The 26930-nt window shown below is 32.5% G+C and overlaps 1 protein-coding gene across 12 annotated transcripts in view; it reads right to left on the bottom strand.

The window, feature by feature from the left end:
• Positions 1–26930, bottom strand: part of LOC123540363 (sodium channel protein para-like) — a 196690-nt gene that overhangs the window by 37070 nt on the left and 132690 nt on the right. For 7 of the 12 annotated variants that reach the window (XM_053546008.1, XM_053546021.1, XM_053546042.1 and 4 more), the window contains 12 exons: positions 26078–26206; positions 23462–23556; positions 22385–22582; positions 20014–20074; positions 16217–16361; positions 12725–12889; positions 9208–9249; positions 6623–6814; positions 5558–5986; positions 3336–3414; positions 2074–2378; positions 645–818 (listed from right to left, as the gene is read on the bottom strand). In XM_053546008.1, coding sequence (XP_053401983.1) covers positions 645–818; positions 2074–2378; positions 3336–3414; positions 5558–5986; positions 6623–6814; positions 9208–9249; positions 12725–12889; positions 16217–16361; positions 20014–20074; positions 22385–22582; positions 23462–23556; positions 26078–26206 — 2014 coding nt within the window. Of the gene's footprint in view, positions 1–644; positions 819–2073; positions 2379–3335; positions 3415–5557; positions 5987–6622; positions 6815–9207; positions 9250–11214; positions 11236–12724; positions 12890–16216; positions 16362–20013; positions 20075–20206; positions 20268–22384; positions 22583–23461; positions 23557–26077; positions 26207–26930 lie in introns of all 12 variants that reach the window. The other 5 variants (XM_053546039.1, XM_053546031.1, XM_053546020.1 and 2 more) reach the window with 4 other exon arrangements.

The following is a 26930-nucleotide window of genomic DNA, read 5'->3' as shown; positions in this document are numbered from 1 at the left end:
TTACTTGTGGAGAATAGGTTAATACTTGAACAGTTATGTTCAGAAATACTGTCTTTATTAACTACCCGCCGATATTTACTGAAATACCGTTGAAAAACGGCGATCAGCCTAAAATACACAGAACAGCCTGGCCAGATTTGCAATGGCTTTGCAAATGTAAAACACGGAGCTTAACCATCACCGATCTAATAAAACGAGTGAATGGTTATCATACAAGTTATTAAAGGCTTTCCATGACTTTTTAAACACACGCAGCTGAAAAATAAAGCCAATGCCGTTTTCGACTTAATGATAATACTAATAATACTAAATAGCATATCACGATAACAGTTCAAATTGGCATGCTCTGTATCCAGTTCAAATAATTACATAAATAGCATTATTGATTTAATAACGCAAGTGAATGGGATATAATGACAGAAACGGTGTTCTGTTGCATAATATTATATAAGTTCTATTACTAAATTAATACACACCGTTTCATGTTATAATCCGAATATCAAGATCATATCGATGGTAAATGAGAAAGAGGTTTGAGTGTATATAGATAAAGAAACACTTTCATCTTTTTTCGTATTCACCTATCGATTTGAAGACAATAATGTTATGTAAAGAATAGAAATTAAAAAAGCATGTAACATTACCAAACGGAACGTCCTGAGGACCGAGAGTCCTTTCACACCCTCTAGTAACATTTCTAAAAAACTCAGACTGACGATAAAAAAGTCAAAGCAGTTCCATCCATCTTTTATGTACACGATAAAGCCAAGGGCAATGATTTTCAAGAACGCCTCTGCAGCAAATATATAAGAACACACCTGGAAAGAGAAAAAACATGTGGAAAAGGGACGAGAAAACAAAATGTACATAAAACCATATCCGAAATAAAGGATAAAAATATAATTATAAGAACACATCTGGACAAAGGAATGGAATTGTAAATATATCCTATCGGAAGAAACATTTCTGAAGAGAATCAAAATAACGGAACGTAACTATACATGTTAATTTAATTGATATAATTGTTTCAAGTTTCAAATTTATTGACATTTAGCATAGTACAAGCATTTGGTTATATGAAAAAACATCTATGTCAAAGACAGACATACATAAAAAACAAACATATAACCAATACATCAAGTAGTTTAAATGGTATTTTAATGTACATATCAAGAAACATTCATATCAAGGGTGTTGTAATAGTAAGTCCCAGAGATTTATCCTAGTATTTCGTAAAACTGCTCTTACTAAGTTATAAACCGGTGCATCGTCATGTTTCTAATCTTTAAGTGCATTATTACAATTGCTTAGGAAATAATTCCACTGATCTCTTTGATTTGGTAAATAGTAGAAAAATGACATGGGACAACTTTCTATTAGTCTCCAAGAAGAAAAGAATTTGATCTGTACAACAAGTAGAAGCACTATTTAGAAGTATGCTTAAATTTCTTCGAGTGACGCCTTTAGTTTTTTTTGTGCTGATTACCATTTGTCCACGTTTTCATCGTAAATAAAAGAAAAAAAGAATAGTGCACTGATTTGTCGCAACGACAATAGTGAGTTACAATACATCCACAAATAATTTGTTTTGGTTTGGCGTCCTTCTCTAACAGTTATTTTAACCTTAACAGTGTTCCTGGATTGTGTACCAGTATGAACTGGTTCTCCGCAAGTAACTGGCAACTTCTAAAAATGGATTTGAGATAGAGGACGAACAAGTTCAGTTATAACTTCTTCTACCAAATTGTCACAAAGAACATACGTCTTTGTAAGATGATCGAACTTACGGCCCCGCGATCCGTAAAGCTATTCTCTAAGTACTGAGCTATGTGGTTGGGCTTCTTGAACCGCTGACAATAAAACTGCATCATTGACCTTTTAATTTTTGTCAAAAGCATTGTTTCCTTGACACTTGAATTGCTGTCAATAATATTTACGATGTCCGCCAATAGTCTATGCTACGATGATAATACCTGAATTAATTATAGCTTCTTCTCTCAACACATACTACTGAAAAATTACTATTTGATATAAATTGTCCGGACGAACAAACAAGCTGAAAAGAATACTTACTTTGTTACCAAGTTCTAACGTTCTTCCCATTTCCTCAGACATACCGTGCTGGTCTAAAGCCATAAATCCAGTATTAGCTAAAATGCATAGAGTGATGAATAAGTCCACAAACGCATCCAGAATTATAAATCCAACCCACTTTTGAATTTTTGCGAACCACCATGGAACCTCCCAACTGCAGAGAAGTCTATACACTTTATCCTTTAGAGGTTCTTTTTCTATGCTAAAAATGCTTCCACTAAATCCACTTTTTCTTCTTGATGCAACCTCAACATGATCTATTAGTTCTCTGAGGACCATCACATCTGTAAGTGTAAATTAGTTTAATATATATAACAGATTAGGTAACTGAAGCAGATGTCATTGATAACATAATCATACTATTTGTATTAGATTAGTAACTTAAGAGGGTGTAACGGATAAAAAATAGTAATATTTGTAAAAAAATCGGGTAATTCAGGCATACGTAATGGATAAAGTAGTTGCAATATTTAATTTGTAAAAGATTTGTAATGGAGGCAGACGTAATTGATGAAGTAATTGTAATATTTATAGTACACAGGTAACTGAAGAAGACGTAATTTATAAAGCAATTGTAATATTTGTAGTACACGGGTAACTGAAAAAGACGTAATGGAGAAAGTAACTGTAATATTTGTAGTACACAGGTAACTGAAGAAGACGTAATGGAGAAAGTAATTGTAAATTTGTAGTACACAGGTAACTGAAGAAGACGTAACTGAGAAAGTAATTGTAATATTTGTAGCACACAGGTAACTGAAGAAGACATAATGGAGAAAGTAATTGTAATATTTGTAGTACACAGGTAACTGAAGAAGACGTAATGGAGAAAGTAATTGTAAATTTGTAGTACACAGGTAACTGAAGAAGACGTAATGGAGAAAAGTAATTGTAATATTTGTAACTGATCAGGTAAATGAAACAGATGTAATGGATTAAAGTTTTTGGAATTGGTAGATGGACGAAGTTTTATCTTTCTGTTCATCATTTTCTTAGAATAATTTGGTATAAATGAAACATACACCGCATAAATTTCAGCTCTTGTATTTCACCTAATGTAACCACATTTTCATAGTGTTGAAAACATGTTCCTCGCTCATTTTCAACGCTACCACTGTAACAAATTTTCATAAGATTTATAAAAGATATTAAATTCAAACATAACGGCTGAACTATTTATAAATCTGAAACACTTCAAACGTTTCATTTAATGCAAATATATCTCACAACTGTAAACAGACCTTTTGGGTCTACTTGTGAAGCACTGGGTGTTCTGCATGAAGTCTTTGACCGTTTACTAAAGTCACACTCAGAATCATCCTGAAAAAGGAACATACAATTCAAATTAATATATTTTCATGTTTTTCCTGCCTCTACACATGTCACACACGATATTTAAGTATTCAAGCTTACTTTTGGCAAACATGTTGTCATGTTTCGAAGGTAGGTTGCCCAATGTTTTAAGGCTGCGTGTATAGTAACTCAAGATAATTACTGTCAGCCGAATTACATTATTAATTTTTCATGTTTTAATACTATCTGACAATTTTGAAATACACCAAGACTACATTTGTTATGGATGCACAGCAACCTCTAATGTCATACCATCGCATTTTAAAAAGAAATATATTTCAATATACAGCAGAATGATGTAAATCAACTAAATCAAATCTGCTAACTAAAAAATTCAAATCGCGCCGTAAATATAAAAAAGTCAGTTCTCAACAGAACGCATATGAGTAAAATGAATATATTCCTAGTAACGTAAAAGAAAAACAAAACAGAACTAGACAAAACTTGATCAATTAAAATTGAAAAATGTGAACTTTACTGAAAAGCGTTGGAAAACTTTGGTCAAATGTAAGGTTAACAAGTAGAAATCGAACACTCAAAGAGAAATCGGTTATTGAACTGTGCATCAACCTTCAGCGCACATACTGTTGATTAGACCAGACCAGTCTATGCATTGTGTTAGTATTGAAAAGTCAGTATTGATTTTGGATATGTTTCACACTGTTGTTATTCAGTTGCTGCAACCACTTCTGTTTGATCCACTATGATCTTCTGCCATCCTTATGTAAATTGTACACTTTGGCGGTCTCCTAGAGGGTATGAGTAGGCTCTGGTATCTTCAATATTCATAACTGAATTTTTCTTGTTAAAGTATTTTTTTTTTTTTAAAAAAAGAAAAAAAACTGTTTACACAGTGTTGCTTTATACTTACTGTGATATTAAGAAAGTTTATCAAAATTTTTATTGCGATATGTTCATGTCTTATTAATATACAGTTGACATTCCGTATCTCGAACTCCAAAGAATCGAGCGTTTTACTTCAAGATGACCGGACTTCGACATAACGAGATATTTTGCACGTGTTATCGGGACGGCACTTGCACATGTCTTCGAGATAGCCGAAATTTTGAGATAAGTGAGTTCGAGATATCGAGTTTCAATTGTATTTGAGCCGTGCATCCGCGCAGTCTGGTCAGGATCCATGCTGTTCGCTAACAGTTTCTCTAATTGCAATAGGCTTTGAAAGTGGACAGAATGGATCCTGACCAGACTGCGCGGATGCGCAGGCTGGTCTGGATCCATGCTGGTCGCAAACCCACTATGTTGGTTTTGTCATGGCACGGCCCATTTTGAAAATTTAAACAAAGCCCTATTACCACTTTGGAATTCTTTAGAATGCTTTATTACATGGATGTTATTGTCTTTTATTAAAGTATAATTCAAAGAAAAACATTGTTGCGGAAGAGCAAACAGTAGTCAGAAGCATGGAAGGTTTACAAGTAGAAACTAGCACAAAATATATCTAACACAAGACAAACTTTGATAACATGGGTATGCCTTTTATGCAAGCTCTACCAAATGCCTTTATCTAGAACGCTTCATTTATAAAAAAACAAACGGAAATAGCATAATGAATGACACAAGATCCATTATTTTCATACATGGATGCATGTACACACAAGCACGAACAATGACTCAATACAAAACTGATATATCTGCACCGCCTAAATACAAGTTAAAAACTCTGTAACGTGTAGAACTGAAATTCAAATAAGTCTCCGATATGACAAATTGTTCCTACTATAAATTATGGGTGAACATTTATACTTTCAGTTCATTCCGTTTGTAATGCATTATGCATACGCGGTTTTCAAAATTTCGAATATCGCTAACTAATTTAGAAATACGACACGTAAGAAAGACGAAATGGAAAAAGAAACATTATAAACGGAGCAAAACAGCAGATGAACGTTACTTTGCCAATACAGGAATGGATCGCTCACTGCCTAAATTTAAAGGGATTCGTTGAACTCAAACATTTTATTATCAAGGTATAGTAGAGGATAATAGCAGATCAAATAAGTTTTACCCGACATTATCCTAAAGTTTGCTTATAAAAACTGACAACATCAAAGTAATTACTCTATATCTGGTTTTCATTTTCACTCACATTGCCTTCCAATTTCGACTTATCCAGGTAAACATCAGGTGACAGATGAGTTTTGTTTTTCCTGTCAAATGCTTCCATTAATTTAGATAGTTTATCTTTATCCGGCGAGTGAGGCGAGTGCCTATGGGAAGTTCTGCTTGTCACTGAAGCGTAACTGCTACGACGAGAGGAATCGTCAAAAGCCCGTCTCAAGGAAGCACGTCTTGATAGCATTGAGAATTTAGAGGGTATATTGCATAGTCTTATATCATCAGAGGAAGGAGTGACAGCATTTGAATCATCAGCGTAAGGAAGGTTGAGGGACTCCAAATGTACCAATGGCTGCCGTTCAGTGTGATGACGTAGTTTTTGTTTTGCTAATGACAGACTTATTTTTCTTGTGGAGCGCCGCCTTCTAACGTAAGGAGAACCTGGTAGACTAAAACTGGCCTGTAAATAGGAGATGTGTTCACATAACCAAAACCACACACAAAGCGTTAAGCTCTTATAGCATCTACAGGCAATAAAGCAAACACAGACTGAGGTATGCTTTGTAATACATTATATCATTATTGTTAGTATCAAATCATGCTAATTAATCAACATTTCAATGTCAAACGTGTTAAAGAAATCCACACATATTTGCAAAGATGTGTTGATCACTACATGCATGTTAAAATGGCAATATATATCTCGTTTACATATATATATATATATTTTTATAAAATTAGTGTTATATCTATATACTCATTTTAGGCCATCCCCACCCCAAAGCTCAACTGAATACCGACATTAAAGTTTAGCGGGTTAGTGTAGGCTATATAACGTAGGTAAAATCGTACTGAAACATGTGACTTACAGGGTAAAGTACCTTACAGCACGTTTCCACAGGGTATAACAGAAACCATAAATTACCTAAAACTCAATAATTAGCAATGTATTCACTTTTTTTCCTGCTGTAACTAACGTATAAAATGTGATGTCTTAATTACAAAGAATTGAAATAGATTTGGAGGGAGACATAAACTTGGAAAGGTCAATAAAAGAAATATATTCTGCAGTATGGTTAAGCACTTTCTCAAATACCTTATGAGGACCGACTTGAAGACGATTTGGGTCGTCGGAATGCTTTTCGGATGATACAGAGATTCCGTCAACACTGTCCTCCACTTTGTCAGGGCTGAACGGCGGATCACTGATATTTGAGGCCGTACTTGGACTCTTGGCAAGTTCATCGATCATTTCCTCGATGTCAGCTGTTAAATTATCTATTTTTGTCTGTAATGTAAACAGGTATATTTCATCATGGGTAATCAGGAGTGTTGATTTACAGGTGCAGGGTTATAATCTGACAACTGAAGGTTCTAGGGAATGTCAAAATTCTTAAAACGGGTGTATAAAATAGTACACCCTGACATTAACAGCCCTTAACAATAATTCGTTTCTTGGTGATCAGGATAATGTCTTCATGTTCATTTTCAATTGCACTTGTCAAATTATCATCCTGACCTGTAATTTCAAAATTAAGTGTGATACAACTGGCACTTTTAGAGTCAGTCTCTGAATTTAAGTTAACAAAACAACGACAATAATTATGGCCGGCTACCAAAGTTAATTTACGGTGAATTTAAATGAAATATGACATGCAAGGGACGACTACGAATAAAAACAATTTACATCAATAAAAATAAATTAAAAATAATCCACGACCACAAATTATGCAGAAAGTACAGTCAATTACACATGAAAAGGAATATACTCCAGATGGTTATTGAAAAGCAAAGTAAAATTGAAAAAATAAAAGTACTGTAATTTTAAGCGCACAATCTTGAAATAAATGATTTCTTAAAATGTAAACTGTATTGGTTTAGTGATTACCTGAGAATTCCAAATAAAATATTGTTAAAAATGCAATAACAACACATAACACTATCGTACAATTTCATAAACCGATTATTCACCTTCACCACCTCCACCTCCACCAAAAGTATTTGAGAAGATATACATGTATATTCAAAAACAGCATTAACATACAAAATGAATATGTATATTACATGAAAAGTTGAGAAATCGATGTATTTCTTAACCAAAGACGTTAGGTTATCTGAAACATTCAATTTGTTATCATGTGTTCCAAAAAATGCAGATTTTACATACTTCTTTAATAAGAAAAAATGTGATCTTGTTACTCATGTATATGCATTTACATTGTACTGTACTGCAGTGTTTCTGTAAAGAATTATGAATATTTTAAACTGCAAGGGGAGATGACTGTGCAGTCACGTCGCTGCGTTAGCTTATTAATATACCCATGGAATATTTGGAAAGAAACTTCACACCATGGCCATTTTCTAAAAGCGGCAACTCAACAACTAGAAATAATAAATGTTAAGAATTATTTCTACATAAAAGTATTGGTAATCTTTTTGAAATAATAGACTTGATTTTATACGGCATTGAGGCAATTCAAAAATGTTTTGTTTATGATGACCTTCAATAAAAGTAAATGAATTTTATGTTCAACGTTAGATTGATTTCTTTTGGTTAATTATAGTTTATACATATTAATCTATTTTAGGTCAATTGCGAAACCAATTTTTACAACTTATATTTATCACTCTCGACACCTGAATCCTGATGGAATCCATCGCCACGAGGGGATGAGAGAAGATGGGCCAGTTTCCCTTTTAATGCTGAGCGTCAAGCAAAGGAGCGGTATAAATTTTGGTTAATTATTAACTCCTCGAGCACAGTTTCAGGTTATGAGATGCTTAGACGTCCTAAAAATTCAAACAATCAGGACCCAGATTTCGACTGTATGAAGAAATCTCAATAAGACATGGAAAAGTAATGAATACACCTGTTTCTAAGAGACGTTTTCTGGTGCAAAACTACTTAGAAACACGGTTTACTAAACCATCAATCATAAGGATTATATTGCAATAGAACATAGAACCAAACACCGTAAAGGCTACAACTTGGCCCACCCTACCAATGGAATAATTAATCTCGAGTATTCTTAGGATTTAAGGTAAGTAAAGAGGTCTGGGATTCAGTATAAACCAAAACTCTGATAATTCACATTCTAAACCTGAAATCGCATTTTTTTCATATAAACTAAAAAGAGAAATTCTGACACTCAAAAGACTGAAATCGTGGTCAGTCCAGAAAATTTCAAGGCCATATCGATAATTTCACATATATGTCCACTGTTTATTTCACAAAAAATCACTGATTTAATTTGTGTTTCGTTTAATCACAGTTTTACATATCAATGTTTATATATTTGTATAAAGTTTTACACAGAGATCGATGTATTCAAAATTATTTCTTAATAAGATCGAACTATACTTTTTCAAGAACACGTTAACTTAAAGACCATGAGACCTGCATATTAATTTAATTTTATACACTTCGAATCAAATGGAGCAAGATGCGTTAATGAATTTTAAGTTAAGTTTACGTGTAAAATAGTTACAGTTTGTTAGAAGACCGAACACTCGATTTCTCAACTTTTGAACATGTTTCATACACTGGAATATAATGAAAACAACACCACTAGCCCAAGCTACCAAAGAAATGAGAATAGTTTGATCAGTATCGGTATGGCAGTTTTGGCACTTGTGTATTTGTAATTGATACAAGTTCTGTGAAAAGCAATGATACACCACCTCGCTTGGCTCTGAGGAGCTGAAGGACGGCCATGAAAACATCTATTGAACAGAAATAAAAAAGGAAATATAATTTGGTATAATGTAAATTTCTAAAAATGGGAAGAACCGTAAAAGTATATGAAAAAAATAAAATGATACGCTTGTATGTTTAATACTTTTCATTTCTGGCACACTACACAGTAGATGTCATCTTTTTATATAACATTACACATTAAAACATCAATAAGGCAAAACGACAATAGTTCACTTCTTTGTTTATCGTTTGCTCATTTTTAAGTTAAGCTTTAAGGCTGTATTGAATAAACAAAAAAAAAAAAAAAAAAACTTTTCTTTCTGTTTGTAGAAAACGAAATTAGTGTAATACTAAATTATCTGATATATCATATTAAGTTTTTTCTCTACCATTTCACTAAGTCGATAACCGAACTAAAACATTATATGATTTAAGCCACCTCCTTGCAGGAATAACTGGTAAAGGGTAGAAAAACAATCTTGGAGGTTGGATTTCAACGGTTATGCTTTTTACGTAATTTATAGCAAAATTAGAATTATTGTATTTTGGTGAACATTCTTGTTAATTCAGGATCGTAATGTAAAGAAATTTCATTGAATATAGAAGCAATCCAAATTGTATTATGCTTTGAAACTTTGCACTGTAAAAATTGTTTAGTCTAAGTTTCAGACAGCATAGATAAGGACAAGATGTTTTAGCGATTTCAGTTTAACTGCATAGATAACGACAAGGTGTTTTAGCAATTTCAGTCTAACTGCATAGATAAGGACAAGATATTTTAGCGATTTCAGTTTAACTTCATAGATAAGGTCAAGATGTTTAAACAATTTCAGTTTAACTTCATAGATAAGGTCCAGATGTTTTAGCAATTTCAATTTAACTGCATAGCTAAGGACGAGATGTTATAGCAATTTCAGTTTAACTGCATAGATAAGGTCAAGATGTTTAAGCAATTCCAGTTTAACTGCTGCACAGATAAGGTGAAGCTGTTTTAGCAATTTCAGTTTAACTGCTGCATAGATAAGGTGAAGATGTTTAAGCAATTCCAGTTTAACTGCATAGATAAGGTCAAAATGTTTAAACAATTTCAGTGTAACTGAATTTTAAGCGGATATTTTTCATATCATAACCAATAACCTCTCTTGAACGTGATATTGTCATTCTTGAGGGATATTTCATAATATTATTGAATCTTACTTGTTCCTCTGCATCAAGCCAAACTATTTTCGAGATAAAGGCGTTTAGGAATGTAAATGTCTTTTTTATTTTATTTTCATTCAGGATTGCACCCCGTTACGTTAGCTTGGGAATCCAGTCTGCCCATTTCTTTTTTCAGCAAACTGGTAATATCAGAAACTCAATGAATGCCAATTAACAAAAACGAGCGCATATTTAGTTGAAAATTGAATGCATAGATATTAGATATGCTAATGCTATGCGTAATTCTACTCCACTACCCCGAAATTAAACATACACAATTTGGACCTTAAAGAAAACAATAAATGAGCCGCGCAATGGGAAAACCAACATAGTGGCTTTGCGACCAGCATAGATCCAGACCAGCCTGCGCATCCGCGCAGTCTGGTCAGGATCCATGCTGTTCGCTAACGGTTTCTCTAATTGTAGTAGGCTTTAAAAGCGAACAACATGGATCCTGACCAGACTGCGCGGATGCGCAGGCTGGTCTGGATCCATGCTGGTCGCAAACCCACTATGTTGGTTTTCTCATGGCACGGCTCAGATAGGTAAAAAGTTAGAATTGTAAAAGATCACAACATTGTTTAAAAGTATCTAAAAGCTATAACAAGAAAAAAGAAGATATTCGAAAATTGATATTTCGTCATAACAATTGTTTTTAAATCCACATCATTGGTATTTTACCATATTTGCGATAACGCAAGAAGAAAAATAAGCCATTTGAAAGGTCACACATTTCTAATTAATATAAAAATATAAAATCTAGAAGATAAAAGGGTGTACATTTGCATTACCTGTTTACCCCTCTCATACTCCTAAATAATTCAACAAAACAAATGAAGTCATACATGCTACATAATCTGCCAAAGTCGACGAATATCATACAAAACATAAGTAACATCACCATATTCAAAACACAAAGGAAAACGTAACGGGATAACAACCATGCCTCACATTCCATTGGCAGATCCAGGCAAGTGCGACATCAGACATGTGCAATCTCAATAACTTAAAAAAAAATAGTCTGGCCTTCTTAAGGAAATACAGGCAAATCCTTTTTATTTTCGTATATGGAACGCAAAAGGTTTTTCCGCAGTATGTATGTCCTAAGCTGGGTGGAGAAGTCTCAAAATCTTTTAAAGCTAAACACTGTTTTGTTCTGCTTGAAAAAATGCATATATAGTCCAGTCAGTAGAAAACCTGGATCCGCCATAAAAATTTATACTAATAAACACATGACTGTGGGCAACACACTTAACAAATTCTATAAAATGAGGTAACTTAGAACGCATGTCGGTAATATCAGGGTTCTAGTATAATATAACTCAGTATTGTCGTACATTGGGCTTATCGTATTGGAAAATTAAAAACAAAATGTAGATAATACCAAGACTATGGTCTCTTATTTGAAATTATTGTATATATCTTGCTAATCAGTTAATTTAAAACGGTTTCGAACTGGTCATAAACCATCAAAAGTAAATAGAGTCCAAAGAACGGTATCATGCAAATGTAATCCGGTCGAATTAAGTGCTGAAATCTGAAAATGCATGCATTTTCAGTTCGGGAAAAAACAAAAGCATCGTGAATATCATGCATGACGGTAAAATCGTGGAGAGGAGACTAAATTGCAGACAAGGAGAAAAGTTATTTCTAAAATAGTTTTAAGATTCAAATATTTTTTCAAACATCCAGTACTGATTTAAGATGATTTATGATAAAGTAATCTTAAAACCCCAAACCACTTTAACGTGTTATTTTACCATCTAAAAGTATTTTACACCCGGAAAGGTAAAGGTAACGACAAACGTATTCCCCGCACCAGACATTGTCCCTAAAATCAACGGATCCTTAATGCTTACAACTACTCTTTATGTAGTTTCAATATGATTTGTGCTAATTCAGCAATGAGAGAGCAATTAAAATTTTTTTTATGTCAGTGTTATATTGATGAATACAGGCGCATGCCGAGTTTTGCTGTTCTACTTTCCAGAAGGAGCTTTTCTAAAGAACATATAGCTGAAGTATACCTAACATGTTTAGTATTAACAAATACCACATGGCACTGATGTCCATATATGGACTGAAGTACCTTGTATCACATATGAAACCGAAATACCTTGTATTAATCTTAATATTAAGCTGATGTCAGATGAATTTTATCATATTTATTGATGGTAATTTGTCTGGCTAGTGTCAAAGGAACCATGTATAAATCACGTTCTGATCACAACACTGTTTTATGGACAGGGTTAGGGCACTATGCAAATGAAGTTTATAATATACATTCAATTTTACACCTACCGCTTTTTCTTCAGCCAGTTCTTCTTCGTCCGCTTTGTCCGCCTTCTGTTGTTCATCATACGACATGGCGACGATGGCCAGAATAAGATTGATCAGATAAAAAGAACCCAACAGGATGACTAGAATGAAGTATATACAATGTGGCAGACCCTCGGCTCGGAGAACCTAGAAATACAATACGGTCTAAAGATATAGAACAGAATATTAACAGTGGTAAACCCTAGGCTTTAAGAACCTAAAGTTTGATTTATGTACAGTGCGGACAAAGAATGACATATTAATTTGCTTCTTAACAATCTGGAATTAAATACATACAGGGTAAATATGTGAAATCGAATATAAGTCGTGACTGCCACTGGAATACAGTTTAATTATTTAAATAGATGGAATAGGTTACAAAAGAAAAGGTAGGACAAGTAGTTTTTTCTAAATATCCAAGCAGTTTCTAAAAGTATATGTAGAATCGGCTTTAAACTATGAAGCCGACACTCAGTTCTGAAAACTGAGAATATAGTTAAACATACAGTGGAATTATAATATATTACACAGATTGTGTGCCTTGAAGATCAAACAATATTGAGACAATGTAGGGTAAATAACATTAAATTTACATCTGACCATGATGTGGTTTCTTGCTCGAAGAACTTCGTGTAAAACTCAAACAACCCAAAGTATTCAATGTTTATCGAAAGAAAAAAGAAATTGTAGCGGCTTTTGTCTGGGAAATTGAGTGTGACTGTATTTTTCATTTAAACATTTGCTATTTTCGTGTTTTCTTTCACTGTGATAATTGTAGTATTTTCAGCTTTAACGACGGTAAGTACAATTTAATAGAACCTCGCTAAACTGCAACAATATGCATCGATGCATACTTTGAACTGTGGTTACAGGTTCCCTTGATTCAAGACAGTATAGAAACCATGGGGCGCAGTAATACGTATAGGTAGATTCAATTGGACGTCTCGCTAGTTTTATACATGCACTGTCCACTCACCTGAATACGACCAAACTATAGTTCCTGTTGAAAATGCATTAAGATGTTTCGGGTTTACCTTTTGGATTCATTTGAGCAAATATTTATAAGTCAAAAGGAGTTGCAGAAAAAAGCCTAAATTTTCTCATTAGAACACCACTGGTTTATATCCTTTCTTTATATGTCAAAAATCATTGTCACAGGTCATAAAAATGTAAACAAACACTGTTAAGTTTACTGGTCGGCAAAACCGAAAGTGAAAACTTTGCTGCTTCATTAAAAATATTCTGATAATAGTTTGAGCGTAAATAACCGGGGATCGGCCATGTTTTTGGTCTAAATTGACATTTATATTTAATAGAATAAGTAGATCTACCCTGATTTTCTAAAAATACATTTACACACTTCAATTGTTGCTTTAGCATCTTAAAATTGCGTTGCCTGTTTTATTGTCTTCTAAGTTATTCAGTAAACTGGTATAAATACATCATGCAACCGTTTAATGAAACCTCTATTTCTCCAGGCAGGGAACCTTACCGACATGCAGAACAGATTTTACCACTGACATAGGTCCAGAAGAGCAACTCACAAAGTATAAAAGTAAACAGGAACTTCTATACCCTTACGTCAGTTGCTGAATTCTGCAGTTAAGGTATTGTATTTTGCTTTATAAAGTGTATTGCTTTGTATTTTTTTAATTTTAGCTTTATATTTTGAAAAGTCTTTTACAGTCTTAACAGTCAAAACATAGGTTATGTTGCTGCAAAAAAGATATGGGTTACTGAAGGAAATGAAATGTCTTACCCATCAATATTAAGAGTTTCATTGCATTTAATTTAATTAATTTACATACGCATTTCTCTGTTAGAGAGGACACTGTCTTCAAAAATATTTATGCCCTTTACAGATGGAGTGATGTACCCCCTAAACCAAAAAAATACAAATATTATTTTTAAAAAGACCTGTGACAAGATTCCCTAAAGCAGAGAACAATGTATGAACTACAGTAAAACATCTAGGAATGGGTTCAACCCCTACCTATTAGCATAGTTCAAAATTTTCTTAAGGGGACTTGAGTTACCTATATCTTTTCGTAAGCATCATCTTTTTGATCAATTTTGTTTGATCTGTTTAGAGATTTAAAAGAACTTTTCAACAAGAGCTCCGCCAAGCGGGGAAATATACCGCCGAAGGGTTATATCAGAGGAGGATGGGAACAAAATTTAAAGAACTTAACTGTTGAAGCCCAAAGGACAGGAAGAACAAAGGGAAGAAATTAAAAAAAAACCTAAGTCGACAGAAAAAAAGTAAATCCACGAAAAAAATCCTTACTCGGTATAGATATGTCAAAATACACCTAAAACTAGGAGATACCATCCATTTTGTACCACAGAAAAGTGGTCTCAGTTTTTCCCTATGACCAATAATAAAAAGTTACAAAATAAGCTATTTATAGTAATATAAAAGGGAAGTAATTCAATAAAAATTTATTGTAAGTGAACAAAAAAGGGATCTGCAAAATAAAAACAAGCGCACCGCAGTGCAATATACACACGAAAAAAGTCATATGACCTTCTACACCTAAGTCTGACCTTGACCTTGAAGCGAGCCATCCAAAACATGCGCTCTGCATGTCGTCTCAATGTGGTGAACATTTGTGCAAAATTTCTTTAAAATCCTTCAAGCGGTTCGAGAGTTACAGAGCGGACACGAAACAAAGTCATATGACATTTGACCCCTAAGTGTGACCTTGACCTTGAAGCAAGCCACCCGAAACATGCGTTCTGCACGTCGTCTTGATGTGGTGAACATTTAAGCCAAGTATCTTTGAAATCCTTCAAGGGGTTCAAGAGTTATAGAGCGGACACGAAATTGCTAACGGACGGACGGACAGACGGACACCAGCGTCATAACATAATACGTCCCTTCGGGCGTATAAAATGTAAAGGTTTATGTACTTTCTAGATATGACAGAAAAGAATCAGACTTTAAGATCAAATGCTGAATTAATCAAAGGCTTTGCTAGCAATGCCCTTGAACTCTGAGGTCAAATGCTAAATCATAAAATTAATGAATGACACTACTTTCGATTCTTCAAAAACTCATGTGTCATTTGCTTTGTTCTAAAAATAATCAAGGCCTTTACTAACAGTTTGCAAAAAACAGCAACAACTACTAAGGTGTAATGCTGAAATGTATTATTGATCAAGGACCATTATCAACAGATAGAGATTTCCCCAATATTCTTGCATTATTTTTCTTTTCAAAAATAACCAAAAATCAAATGCTGAAATTAATTATTGAATTATTGATCAAGGACCTTGCCAACATATAGAGGTTTTCCCAATAATCTTGGGTCATTTTTCTTTTCAAAAACAACCAAACTCAAATGCTGAAATTAATTATTGATCAAGGACCTTACCAACATATAGAGATTTCCCCAATATTCTTGCGTCATTTTTCTTTTCAAAAACAACCAAAATCAAATGCTGAAATTAATTATTGATCAAGGACCTTACCAACATATAGAGATTTTCCCAATAATCTTGGGTCATTAGACGAAAGGCACAGAGTAAAGCCCAACCAAAGTTGTCAAAACTTGTAAACCCAAAATCTGGGTTGTCTCCTATATCTTCCCGACAGGTGTAGTTGGCCGGACATTTTCTGAAAGAGAAATTAAGTTTAATAAAATGAAATCAATACACACCAGATGGTGAATATAAAATATTAACTTTGCAAGAGATTTAGTTTTATGTCATATTTACTGTAGAAATGATATGAACTGGTTCTTGCTTTTATTTTAAAAAAAATATAAAACAGACATTTTAATATAGAATACGTTGCTATATAATGAAATAATTTTTAAGTATTTGCTACTACACATGCATAAATAATACATATTTTACACTGGAAAAAAATAAATGCTGTACTAAAATCGTTTTCTTTTCCTTTACAGAATTATTTGATAACTTAGACAGAAAGCCATAATAATAGCAATAAAGTATTTGCATAAATTTAAACGAGGTACAATTTAGACTTAATCAGTTTGATAGAGACTGGTATATTGTTTTTAAAAATGAGTTTTGTTAAATAAAATAACACGAAATTGTTAGGCTTATTTTAATCTACAAGTAATAACAGATACATATGAATTAAAACTGTGCAAAATATGATTATATGTGCATAAAAAATCATTATACATCAGTAAATATCAGTGTAGATGAAAAGTAATAGATGAAAATGATATATATCACTAACTGGTGCAAGAAGCGGTGTAAGCATGAAGATAAACTGGCATGTAAAAAGGATGTTATGAAAGTTTATTTTATGTTTAAGGTTCATTTAAAATGGCTGGTTGACTTCCCTTGAGTGACTCTTTGGTCTGAATTCGTGAATTTCACAGACTTTCTTGTTGTTTTTTTTAACTAAAGTGTTTAGAACAAGTAGAAGAGGTTTTCTATTGATTTTCGGTGTTTGGAAATGTATATATATTGCCTTAAAAATAAATGCTTGGACCTCCCATGTCTTAGAAAATAACAAAACCTTTATACAAAGGAAGTTTTATATATATTTTTTTTCGAAACGCGAGCATCTCTGCAGAAAGCAAAGACCGCTAACTTGTTGTAAACTCTTTGTTTTATGAATTACGAAGTACACGATTCAGTGGAATAAAAAATGTAAACATATCACTTTGAGGAAGCAACCACCAACTTAGTTTCCTTTTAAGGAGTATTTATAGGGTAAAAACTGTTCCAAGAACCTAAGAACCTAAAGAGTGCCTAAATAGAGCTAGAAGAACATGGTTGCTGTTTTTATACACTCAATACGCGTTAGTCTTTGATGTAGATGCCTTAAATGTTTTAAGGCAGTAATAGAATTTGGACGATATATATAAAAACTTACAATACATAAAAAGCAAAATCATGAAACTATCTTTTTTCATTTGCATACCAAAGACAGAGCTAAAGCGCAGTAAGCGGACATTAACAGTGAAATAAGGTCGGATTACCATAGACTACATTAATTGCATCATTTATATCTTAACTTTCTGACATAGGTTCATATACTCAGTTTTATAATTAATATGATCATAGCTATTGTTTGTATTATCCAGCCATTGCAATTTGTTGAAAGACACGTTGCTTGCAGTACGTATTTGATATTATTGGGGTAATGTGAAAAAATTAATTAAAAGACAAGCCAAAACAAATCCTGCAATCTCTAGACCTCTAGAGTGTGTTAGTTAGATCTGTTTTTGAAGAAACTTTGTTTTAGAAAAAAAACAGTCGAAATGTTATGAATGAATTGTCCACATATTTGCATCTTGAAGTCTTGCAAGATTAACGTGTAAATATTCTTATCAATATGTGATACATAAATGTTTATGGCCTATGAAAGCTATGTTATATGAAAAGCAATGAAATTGAACATGCAAATCTGGGATATTTTGGAGATGTCTTCTGCATGTATATAATGTAATTAGAAAATTTCATATCTATCGTAAAAGCCAAACATCATTGAAACTATTTTGCTTTTATTATATTTTTATCAGAAAAAAAAACAAAAAACAATAAAGTTTTCGTAAGAAGATAATGCACCCAATCCATAAACTTAGTTTGATTTTGTCCATGTCGGCTATGCATATACGACCAAGAAAATCCTCGAGTTCCGAAACTGATGACATAATCTCTGTATTCGATTTCGGTATTTCCTGACAGAGGCTTAAATCCATGTGAATGTGTGAACCACGTCAACGACCGAGGTATGCCGAAAAAGTACATTAAAATACGTATATGCATTGACATTACAGGTTTATTGCATTCCACTGGTCATTTGGATGGTTCCTGTGATATCAAAACTGCAACCTTAAACTGGTCACTAGGATTGTTCCTGATATATGATACCACTACACTCTTATGACCAACGCCTTATTTGATTTTAAACAATTCTTGCAAAAACGCATGAGCATGCAATTTTCTGTAAAGAAGTTACCCCGTAGAATTATATCTTCACAGCTAAACTTACCATTTTGTTAAAGAAGAAAAAGTTAATATCAAAAATAGAAAAAAGAGCATGCCAAGAGATAAAAATAGCAATCCATCTCGCTAGTTTTTAATCTATATACCAAAGTTTGTGTTTGTGGGAAAAAAGGCCAACTTTAGGTAATATGATTATTTTTCTGTAACAATAATGTTTATTCAGAATTAAAGTTATAAATAATAAGTTTTTGTCCACGGGTGCTTAGTATTTCACTCTCTTTATATGACTTTCACATATGCTCCTTATAAACAGTCCATAAAATTGTGCCATTTATTAATATACATAGCATACGAATATATTCGCCTTGAAATGTACTGACTTGATCCAAACAACCCACATCTTTATCAGTATTACTCCATACATTTTCTGCTTCTACTATAAAAACAAAATGCCACCTTCATGTTCCGTATGCATTATAGTTAAGAAATTAACAAATTAACCTATATTATTGTTTGACATTGCAGTCTTTTCATGCATATATTATGTTCATTTCCTTTTCAATTAAAAAAGAATATTGATTATTTTGGTTTGAGAAAAAGGAGGCTATCAGATATAAAAGATAAATTTGCTTTTGAAATAAGAAATTCATCGTTATTTTATACGTTCCAGTTACATTTGACAGTTTTAGTTTCTCTAGCACTTTTTTTTCATTCAACTGATTATTTCTAGAACATAATTCACTTTTATCTCGCAGCTTTATAGCTCAGCTGGTATTTTGTAGTAAAAATATCTTTAGAAATGACACAGTTGTTCAAAAAATACACTGTATTCTTTCCATAAATATAAGTTTTAGTTTTATTCTGACATATTATAAACAAATATCTTTTTCTCAAATCCATTTTGCAATGGAATTTCAAACATTAACAAATATATTGTGTAATTTAAAATGTTCATCTAAAGATATATCTTAAAGTACAAACGTTAGATTTCTTTCAATACTAGCCTCATTTCATATAGTAAAAGCAAGTATAAAAGTGTTCTCATAGGAATGAACATTAGGGTAAAAGTTATAACAAAAGTACTAGACGAGATGGATCGTAAATATTAGTGTAAATGATTAAAATCTACCGTTGGCAGTCCACTACGATACGTTAGATCAAGAGAAAAAGATTAGTACACAAAATGCACAAACTGCGGTACGAACGAAAACAACAAGAAAAACTTCTGTATCAGCCTTCATTCTGATCACAGAAGCGGTTAATTTTGTAACATTTGTCTTTTTTGTTAGTTATTGCCAGTGTTGTTTTCGGACCCCAAGCAATCGTGCATTACATACCCCGCGCTACTTGAATTTCCACACATAGTTTTTGTATCCGAACCAGGGGGGTGCCAGTTGTCTAAAATGGATTATTATTAACAATATATTCTATGTTTGTGTATTGAATGAGAAACATGACCAATGATAATCTGAGTCTTTAAGTACGTCATTGTGACGACATAATGACATCATTGTGACGTCATTTACTCACCCGCCATATTTACTGAGGCTGCAGACAAGATATTCACCATTGTCCAACTGATAAACGTTGCCTTAACAAAAGATCAATTTGCATAATTAAATCAGTAACATAATAAGTATTAAAATATATTAAAACTCAGTCTATGCTTTTAAAAAGTAAATATTTATTTATCCCACTACTATATATAGATCCATTCTAAATTTGACTTTTTAAAACATTTGAATCTAGATTTATATATTTATTTTAAACCTTATTGGATATGAAGATATAAAGAACAAACATTTGGTTTACTACTTCTACAGCTACCAATGAAAAGACATATTACTGTACATAGTAAGCTTTCTACAAGTAAATGTCAATTTTAAATCCTCCTGGTAGAAAAGATACTGAAATAAAAAGGAAATAGATCTACAAATTTCTCTCTCGTTACGTTATTGAACGGATGCAATATATTCCATTACTGCTTTGTCATATTTCATTCATCTACCTTTATTAAAGCGTTTTTGTGAAGGCTTTATAAACCTCCCGAAGCGATTACCTCTCTTTACGCTGCACTTGTACTATATATATATATATATATATAGAGAGAGAGAGAGAGAGAGAGAGAGAGAGAGAGAGAGAGGATATTACATGAGTGTCTTTCTATATTGAATTTATTAAACGAGTTGAATAAAATGATAAAATGCAAGGCTATGTCGAGCATTTTATTAATTTTATTCAACTCGTTTAATAAATTCAACGTGGAAAGTCACAAATGTAATATTCTTTTTATCATATGTCAGCTTTTCCTGTCGAAACATTAAAAGTTCTACTTTCTTTTCCTATATGAACATGTCAATTTGACTAACGTCTCCGGATCCTATACTATAAACGACGTCGACGTCAAAGCTTTATTACACTAGTGTATTGTCATTTTTATTTAATTACTTTATTACACTCCCGCGACGTCAAACATGTGATAAATAAGTATTCTTATTTTCGACTTGTTTCTTTTCTTTTCTTTTTTTCTAAATATAATTCACATTAGCATTAAATCTCCAAAAAAATTACAACAATATAAACAACTAAAGTCTAATATATCAAATAAGGAAGAAAAAAAAAAAACAACATTGATTTAAAATTTATTTCTGTAAGGTTAGATAGAAGCCTTGTAAGTGTTAGTCATTCATTTTCGTACTTGTCTAAACAATGTTCAGTACACATATCCTGTTGGAAATTGTTTCAATAAGTCTGCTAATTTGACGTAAAAATATTCAGATATGTTAGAAACTATCATTAGTTTAAATCTCCTATCGTCGTGACCTTGTACAGAATATTACAATTAATGCTCGTGATAATTAAGTTTCGAGCTATAATAATTGACAGAGTAATGATTAACAACTATTTTGGCTGCATTATCGGGCACATTTAAATGCCGATGCATTCGAAGCCCCCAATAGCATTATTTTGAAATCAAAATGATATTGGAAAAAAAAGTGAATGACCAAGAAGACATTTTGTTTAACAAATATTTAAAGGGTTGATTTAAATCTATTTCAGGCCATTTGCTGGTTTCCCGAAACAATATTCCATAGAAACAGCGATAAAAGGTCACGTCCATCTCCGTCCGTACTGCCAAGTGTCATCAAATGATTGCATATTATTTGGATAATTTTGTGTTCGGACAGGCAACTGTCATAAACAGGCTTTTTGCACCTTAAAACAATTAATGACTGTCAAATTAAACATTCAGAAATCATGCAATATATAAAATCAATAATTTTGATAACAATAGTCTGATTTGCGCATTTGACAGCAAACATGTCTTAACAATTTTCATTTTAACTGAATACTCAGGGAGATGTATCATCATTTATCAGTCTGATGTAGAATTTACGCGAAACTTTTATTTTTGGATTTGACAGAAAACATACTAACTCGCGTTACTGATAATTCATATTTTCTTAAGCTAAGCCTTTATCCTTCACCAGAATTTGATTCGAGCATCACCTTTATAGCAAAAATTAGCGAAAACAAAACACTCGCTAAGATTAGCCACTCGATAGTAGTAATCTTTCAACGGACGTTGTTAATCAATCAAATAAAACAGAGTTTTCTTTTATCAAAATACATATTAACATAATCTAGACAAAAACCTGAAAAAAAGCTATTTCAAAAGTAAAGTTAGTCTTTAAGGATTACGCTTACCTTCAGTCCTTGTGTAATTAAACCATTCCTCATCAGTTAAATTAAGGTTGGTATTAAGCACACACTTATTCCTTAATCTTCCACTATATAACTGCATACCGACTAAAGCAAATATTGACAACACGAATGACGTGAGAATACCGACGTCACGTAATCTAATAACGGCTTCCAGTAAGGCACCCACGATGGTTTTAAGACCTACAAAATTAAAAAAAAAATGATGTGTATTAGCATTTTTAAGACCATTTGTCTGTTTAGTTCAGTTTTAAGTTTGTCGATGCATACGCCTATTCAAAAAAGTATAATTATAAAAAGTATAATGTTTTATGACAACACGTGCGAATGTATCAATATAACAGACAAAAACTTTGATCAATAATGACTCATAGCAAGCTTTAAAAAGACAGAGAAAACACATCGAATTAAACGTACACCATTACAAGTAAACGACATGGTAATAACCATAACATGATACAGTATAATAATCAATACAAGATTATAGATGATAGGGCATAATAACAAATATAAAAACATCATTGTAAAAAAAAAAATACATTACATACTATTACATGTGAAAGGGTCGGATAAGGAATATATCACACATCATTTATAATGACTAATAAAACACATACCAGCATAGATAACAGAATATTACTTAAACTGTAATAAATGCAATGATAGGATAAAATAACGAATATAACATATACCATTGTAAATCATATGACAAAATAACGATTATGAAACATACCATTGTAAATTATAGGACAAAATACCGAATATAACATATACCATTGTAAATGATGAGGTAGAAAACGAATATAACATATACCATAGTAAATTATATGACAAAATAACGATTCTAACACGATGACAGGGCAACATGACGAATATTACACGGACTATTATAAATGATAAGACTTAATAACGAATATTATACATACCGTAGTACATGATTGGGTAAAATAACGAATCTAAATCAAATCGTTATACATTAACTTATACTATTATAGATGATCGGGAAGAATATTGTACATGTCATTATAAACGATAGAATAAATTAACGACTATAACACATACCAGGTACTACTGCTACGGTTTTGAGCGCTCTCAACACTCTAAATGTTCTTAGGGCAGACAAATTTCCTAATGCCTTGATAAACATTGTCATGTACCTGAAATGTCAATGTATGTACTTGCACTTGCTAAAATGTCAATGTACGCACTTGCTAAACGTTGTCTTGTACCTGAAATGTTTACATACGCACTTGCTAAACATTGTCATGTACCTGAAATGTTAACGTACGCATTTGCTAAATATTGTCATGTACCTGAAATGTTCACGTATGCACTTGCTAAACATTGTCATGTACTGCAATGTTGACGTATGCATTTGCTAAATATTGTCATGTACCTGAAATGTTCACGTATGCACTTGCTAAACAGTGTCATGTACTGCAATGTTAATGTATGTCCTTGCGAGGTTATGATAGATAAAATTCATTTTGATGACACTGATAATTTTGTGTTTTTTCTCAATTTGACAACTTTTACTTTTTGTATCTGTATCATGCGAATGTATTTAACTGTAGGTTGCAGATCACTTTGTGATATATATTTTTCGGCGACGCCGTCTAAATTCGTTTTCGTTAGCTATGCTACGTGACTTCAGTTTGCAAATCAAACTACTTGATAAAGCATTGTAGATAATTTATCAAAATGGAAGATTTATGCAACACTCTGCCTGATTGGACGAGAGTGTCAATTTCTTTCACTCTGTTGATTGTGCTACGCTGAGTGAAATGTAGACAAAGCGTTTACCCTAAACGACGCTGTTCACAGTTTTAAAGCTAACTTTGGCTCAGTATATTTAGCAAGAATATTGATATATCTCAAAATGATAAGTAAGTTTAATAAATATGATAAAAACCTGTTCAAATACCAACATAATTTTATATAAAATTAAAGAAAGAGCTGAATACGGTCTGCGTATCACATGAATAAGGGTGTGATAAGAGTCTTTTATGTAGAGAAGTGCTTTTTAAAAGATTTTCCTTGTTACAATTGTCGTCTGTATATGAAAAGGTATCTTGCTTTTGTGACTTATTCAGATTGCATATTAAAATGAGTACTTGTTTGCTTTGATATATTTGTTATAAATTATTTAACTGATTTATTATATATGAATATTTTTCTTTAGTATGGTATGCAAATATTGAACTCAGTTGAAATCTGTTTCATTATATATATGCTATATAATGACTGAATCTCATTGCACTGAAATGAAGGTACACTGGATACAGTTTATCTATGTGATATGACTACGACCAGACTTTGTTTATGAAGAGAAATATTGAAATAATTACAATTGTATGTTTTGCTTAACCTTCACTTTTTTATAGGTGTGACGTCATTGTCCAAAGATTCATGAATAGCGAATATGCGATTTTTAAAGCGGGATCAGTTGGCCTTTTTAGAAATAAATAAAAATAATAAATAAAAAATCCTTTAATTGATTTTTTCTCATGTATTCTAATCAAACTTGATTTGTAGCATCTTTATTAGGCCCGCAACCAACTTTGTTCAGCTGGGACATTTGACCCCTTTTAGGGGCTGCTAGAGCTAAAACTAGAAATGCCTTTATACAGCGTCTCATGAACAGCTTGGTGGATTTTGTCATACTTGGTCTGGAGCATCATTATAAGGTCCTCTTCCAAATTTTATTTAGGAACTTGGGCCCTATTAGGGACCACTATAGCTAAAAGTAGATATGCCTTTCTTCGCATTAACCACTAAAATGTAATGGATTTTTATCAAACTCGATGTGTAACAATATCGTAAGGTCTCCTGCTATTTTGATACAAATGGGGATAGGGACCAATTTAGCTAAAATTATAAACACGTTTAATGACCTCTTCTCATGAACCGCTTCATGAATCTTCAGCAAACTACTGCTGTAATTATTCGTCTAAGGATTAACGAAACAAAATTGCAACCCTACGAAACCTTTGCGAAAAATTAAAAGAGAACCATTTAAATTGTTAAAGTTCGGTGTTTAGTTTTGCAATTTGAAAAATGTTAGATGAAAGATGAATGTTAGATGAAAAATTCATAAACTTCTTTCCTTATTACAATTCACCGACCATAATTTTTAAAGGTATTTCTTGTTAAAGTTAATTAAGTTTTGTTGTGAACACATACTTTTGATTTATAAGAAAGTATATCTTATCTATAGGTATAATATATAGACAAGTGAGCTAAGATTTTGAAGACTGAATGTTTAGACAAAGCTAAAATACATATTGCGATGGATTCGTTGCCACAGAAATTTGCCAATAATAGTTTACTCTTCCATTTTTTCATTCGAAGTCTGTATCTAAAAAGTTATCTTTCGATGCAGCAAAGTATTTGTTATTATAATCGCTATGGTGTATACAAATTACAAATATGTGTATCATAATATCAATTTACGTGCATTTTGTTTCCTTTCGCTTTGGCCGTCACACCCAAATGCAAAAGAAATGTGTTTGCAGACGCCCAAACTCAAGGTGATGTTTTTCATATATTTAAACATTCAAACAAACTCCAGTTAATATTTCGTTTACTTACGCTGTGGCTGCCACACCAAAGTCCAGATAAATGTTACTTACATTTAAGCTTTCAGACCAAACTACGGATTATATTTTGTTAACTTACGCTATGGCTATCACACCAAAATCCAGCCAGTTCCATGGATCTCTGAGATATGTAAACGGTTGCAAAAGAAATCCTCTCGCAGTCATTTTTACTAAAGATTCTACTGTGTAAATGGCGGTGAACACGTACCTGCAAAATGTTTCCACAAATTTACATTACTGGAAAATAATGTCATTTATTATTATTGGAAGGTGAAACAATTTTGAATGGGACCATCGTATATAACAATTTAGTGGCAGTTTGTTCTAAAATCGTTGGAATAATATTATCTGGAAGAATATTTTAATTGTATACTCAAGTTTTGGCAAGCAATAAATGGATTCAAGTGTGAAATATAAATACATGCTAAGAAATTCAAGTCATTCAACATTTACACTTTGTCAGTAAACACAAAATTGTTCATTAAGATCAAATCTGTTTAAGAGTTCTTTCAGTTAGCCAACAAATATGGTATGTGGTCTAACACCCGGATTAGAATGGGTGGTATTGAACATGCAAGGTGTTATATTACTGTTCGTCAAGTGGATTTCTTTTGTGTTTTCTTTTTACACTCAACTAGCCATTGCTCAACAATGTACATAAAAATGTTTAATAATCAGCAGGAAAAGTTTTCTAGATAGACTGATGTTTTTGGAAATATAAGTATGCTTTATATAAAATACACTTTGACAGTCCTTAGTTTACAGAAGGAAAACTCACAAATATTTTTTTAACGGAGTATATCCAACATTACCATGTAGATTGCGCGGCTAACGATAACTGATAAAACTGTATCTTTAGAGCATTATTTAGAATATAACGTCCTTTGAGATTTTTGACAGTTTTGATTAAATTTTTGATGTAGAACTTAGTC

The sequence above is a fragment of the Mercenaria mercenaria genome, chromosome 1 (genome assembly GCF_021730395.1).
Source record: "Mercenaria mercenaria strain notata chromosome 1, MADL_Memer_1, whole genome shotgun sequence".
NCBI lineage: Eukaryota > Metazoa > Mollusca > Bivalvia > Venerida > Veneridae > Mercenaria > Mercenaria mercenaria.
The sequence above is the reverse complement of the archived record's forward strand: the minus strand, read 5'-3'. Positions and strand labels throughout refer to the sequence as shown.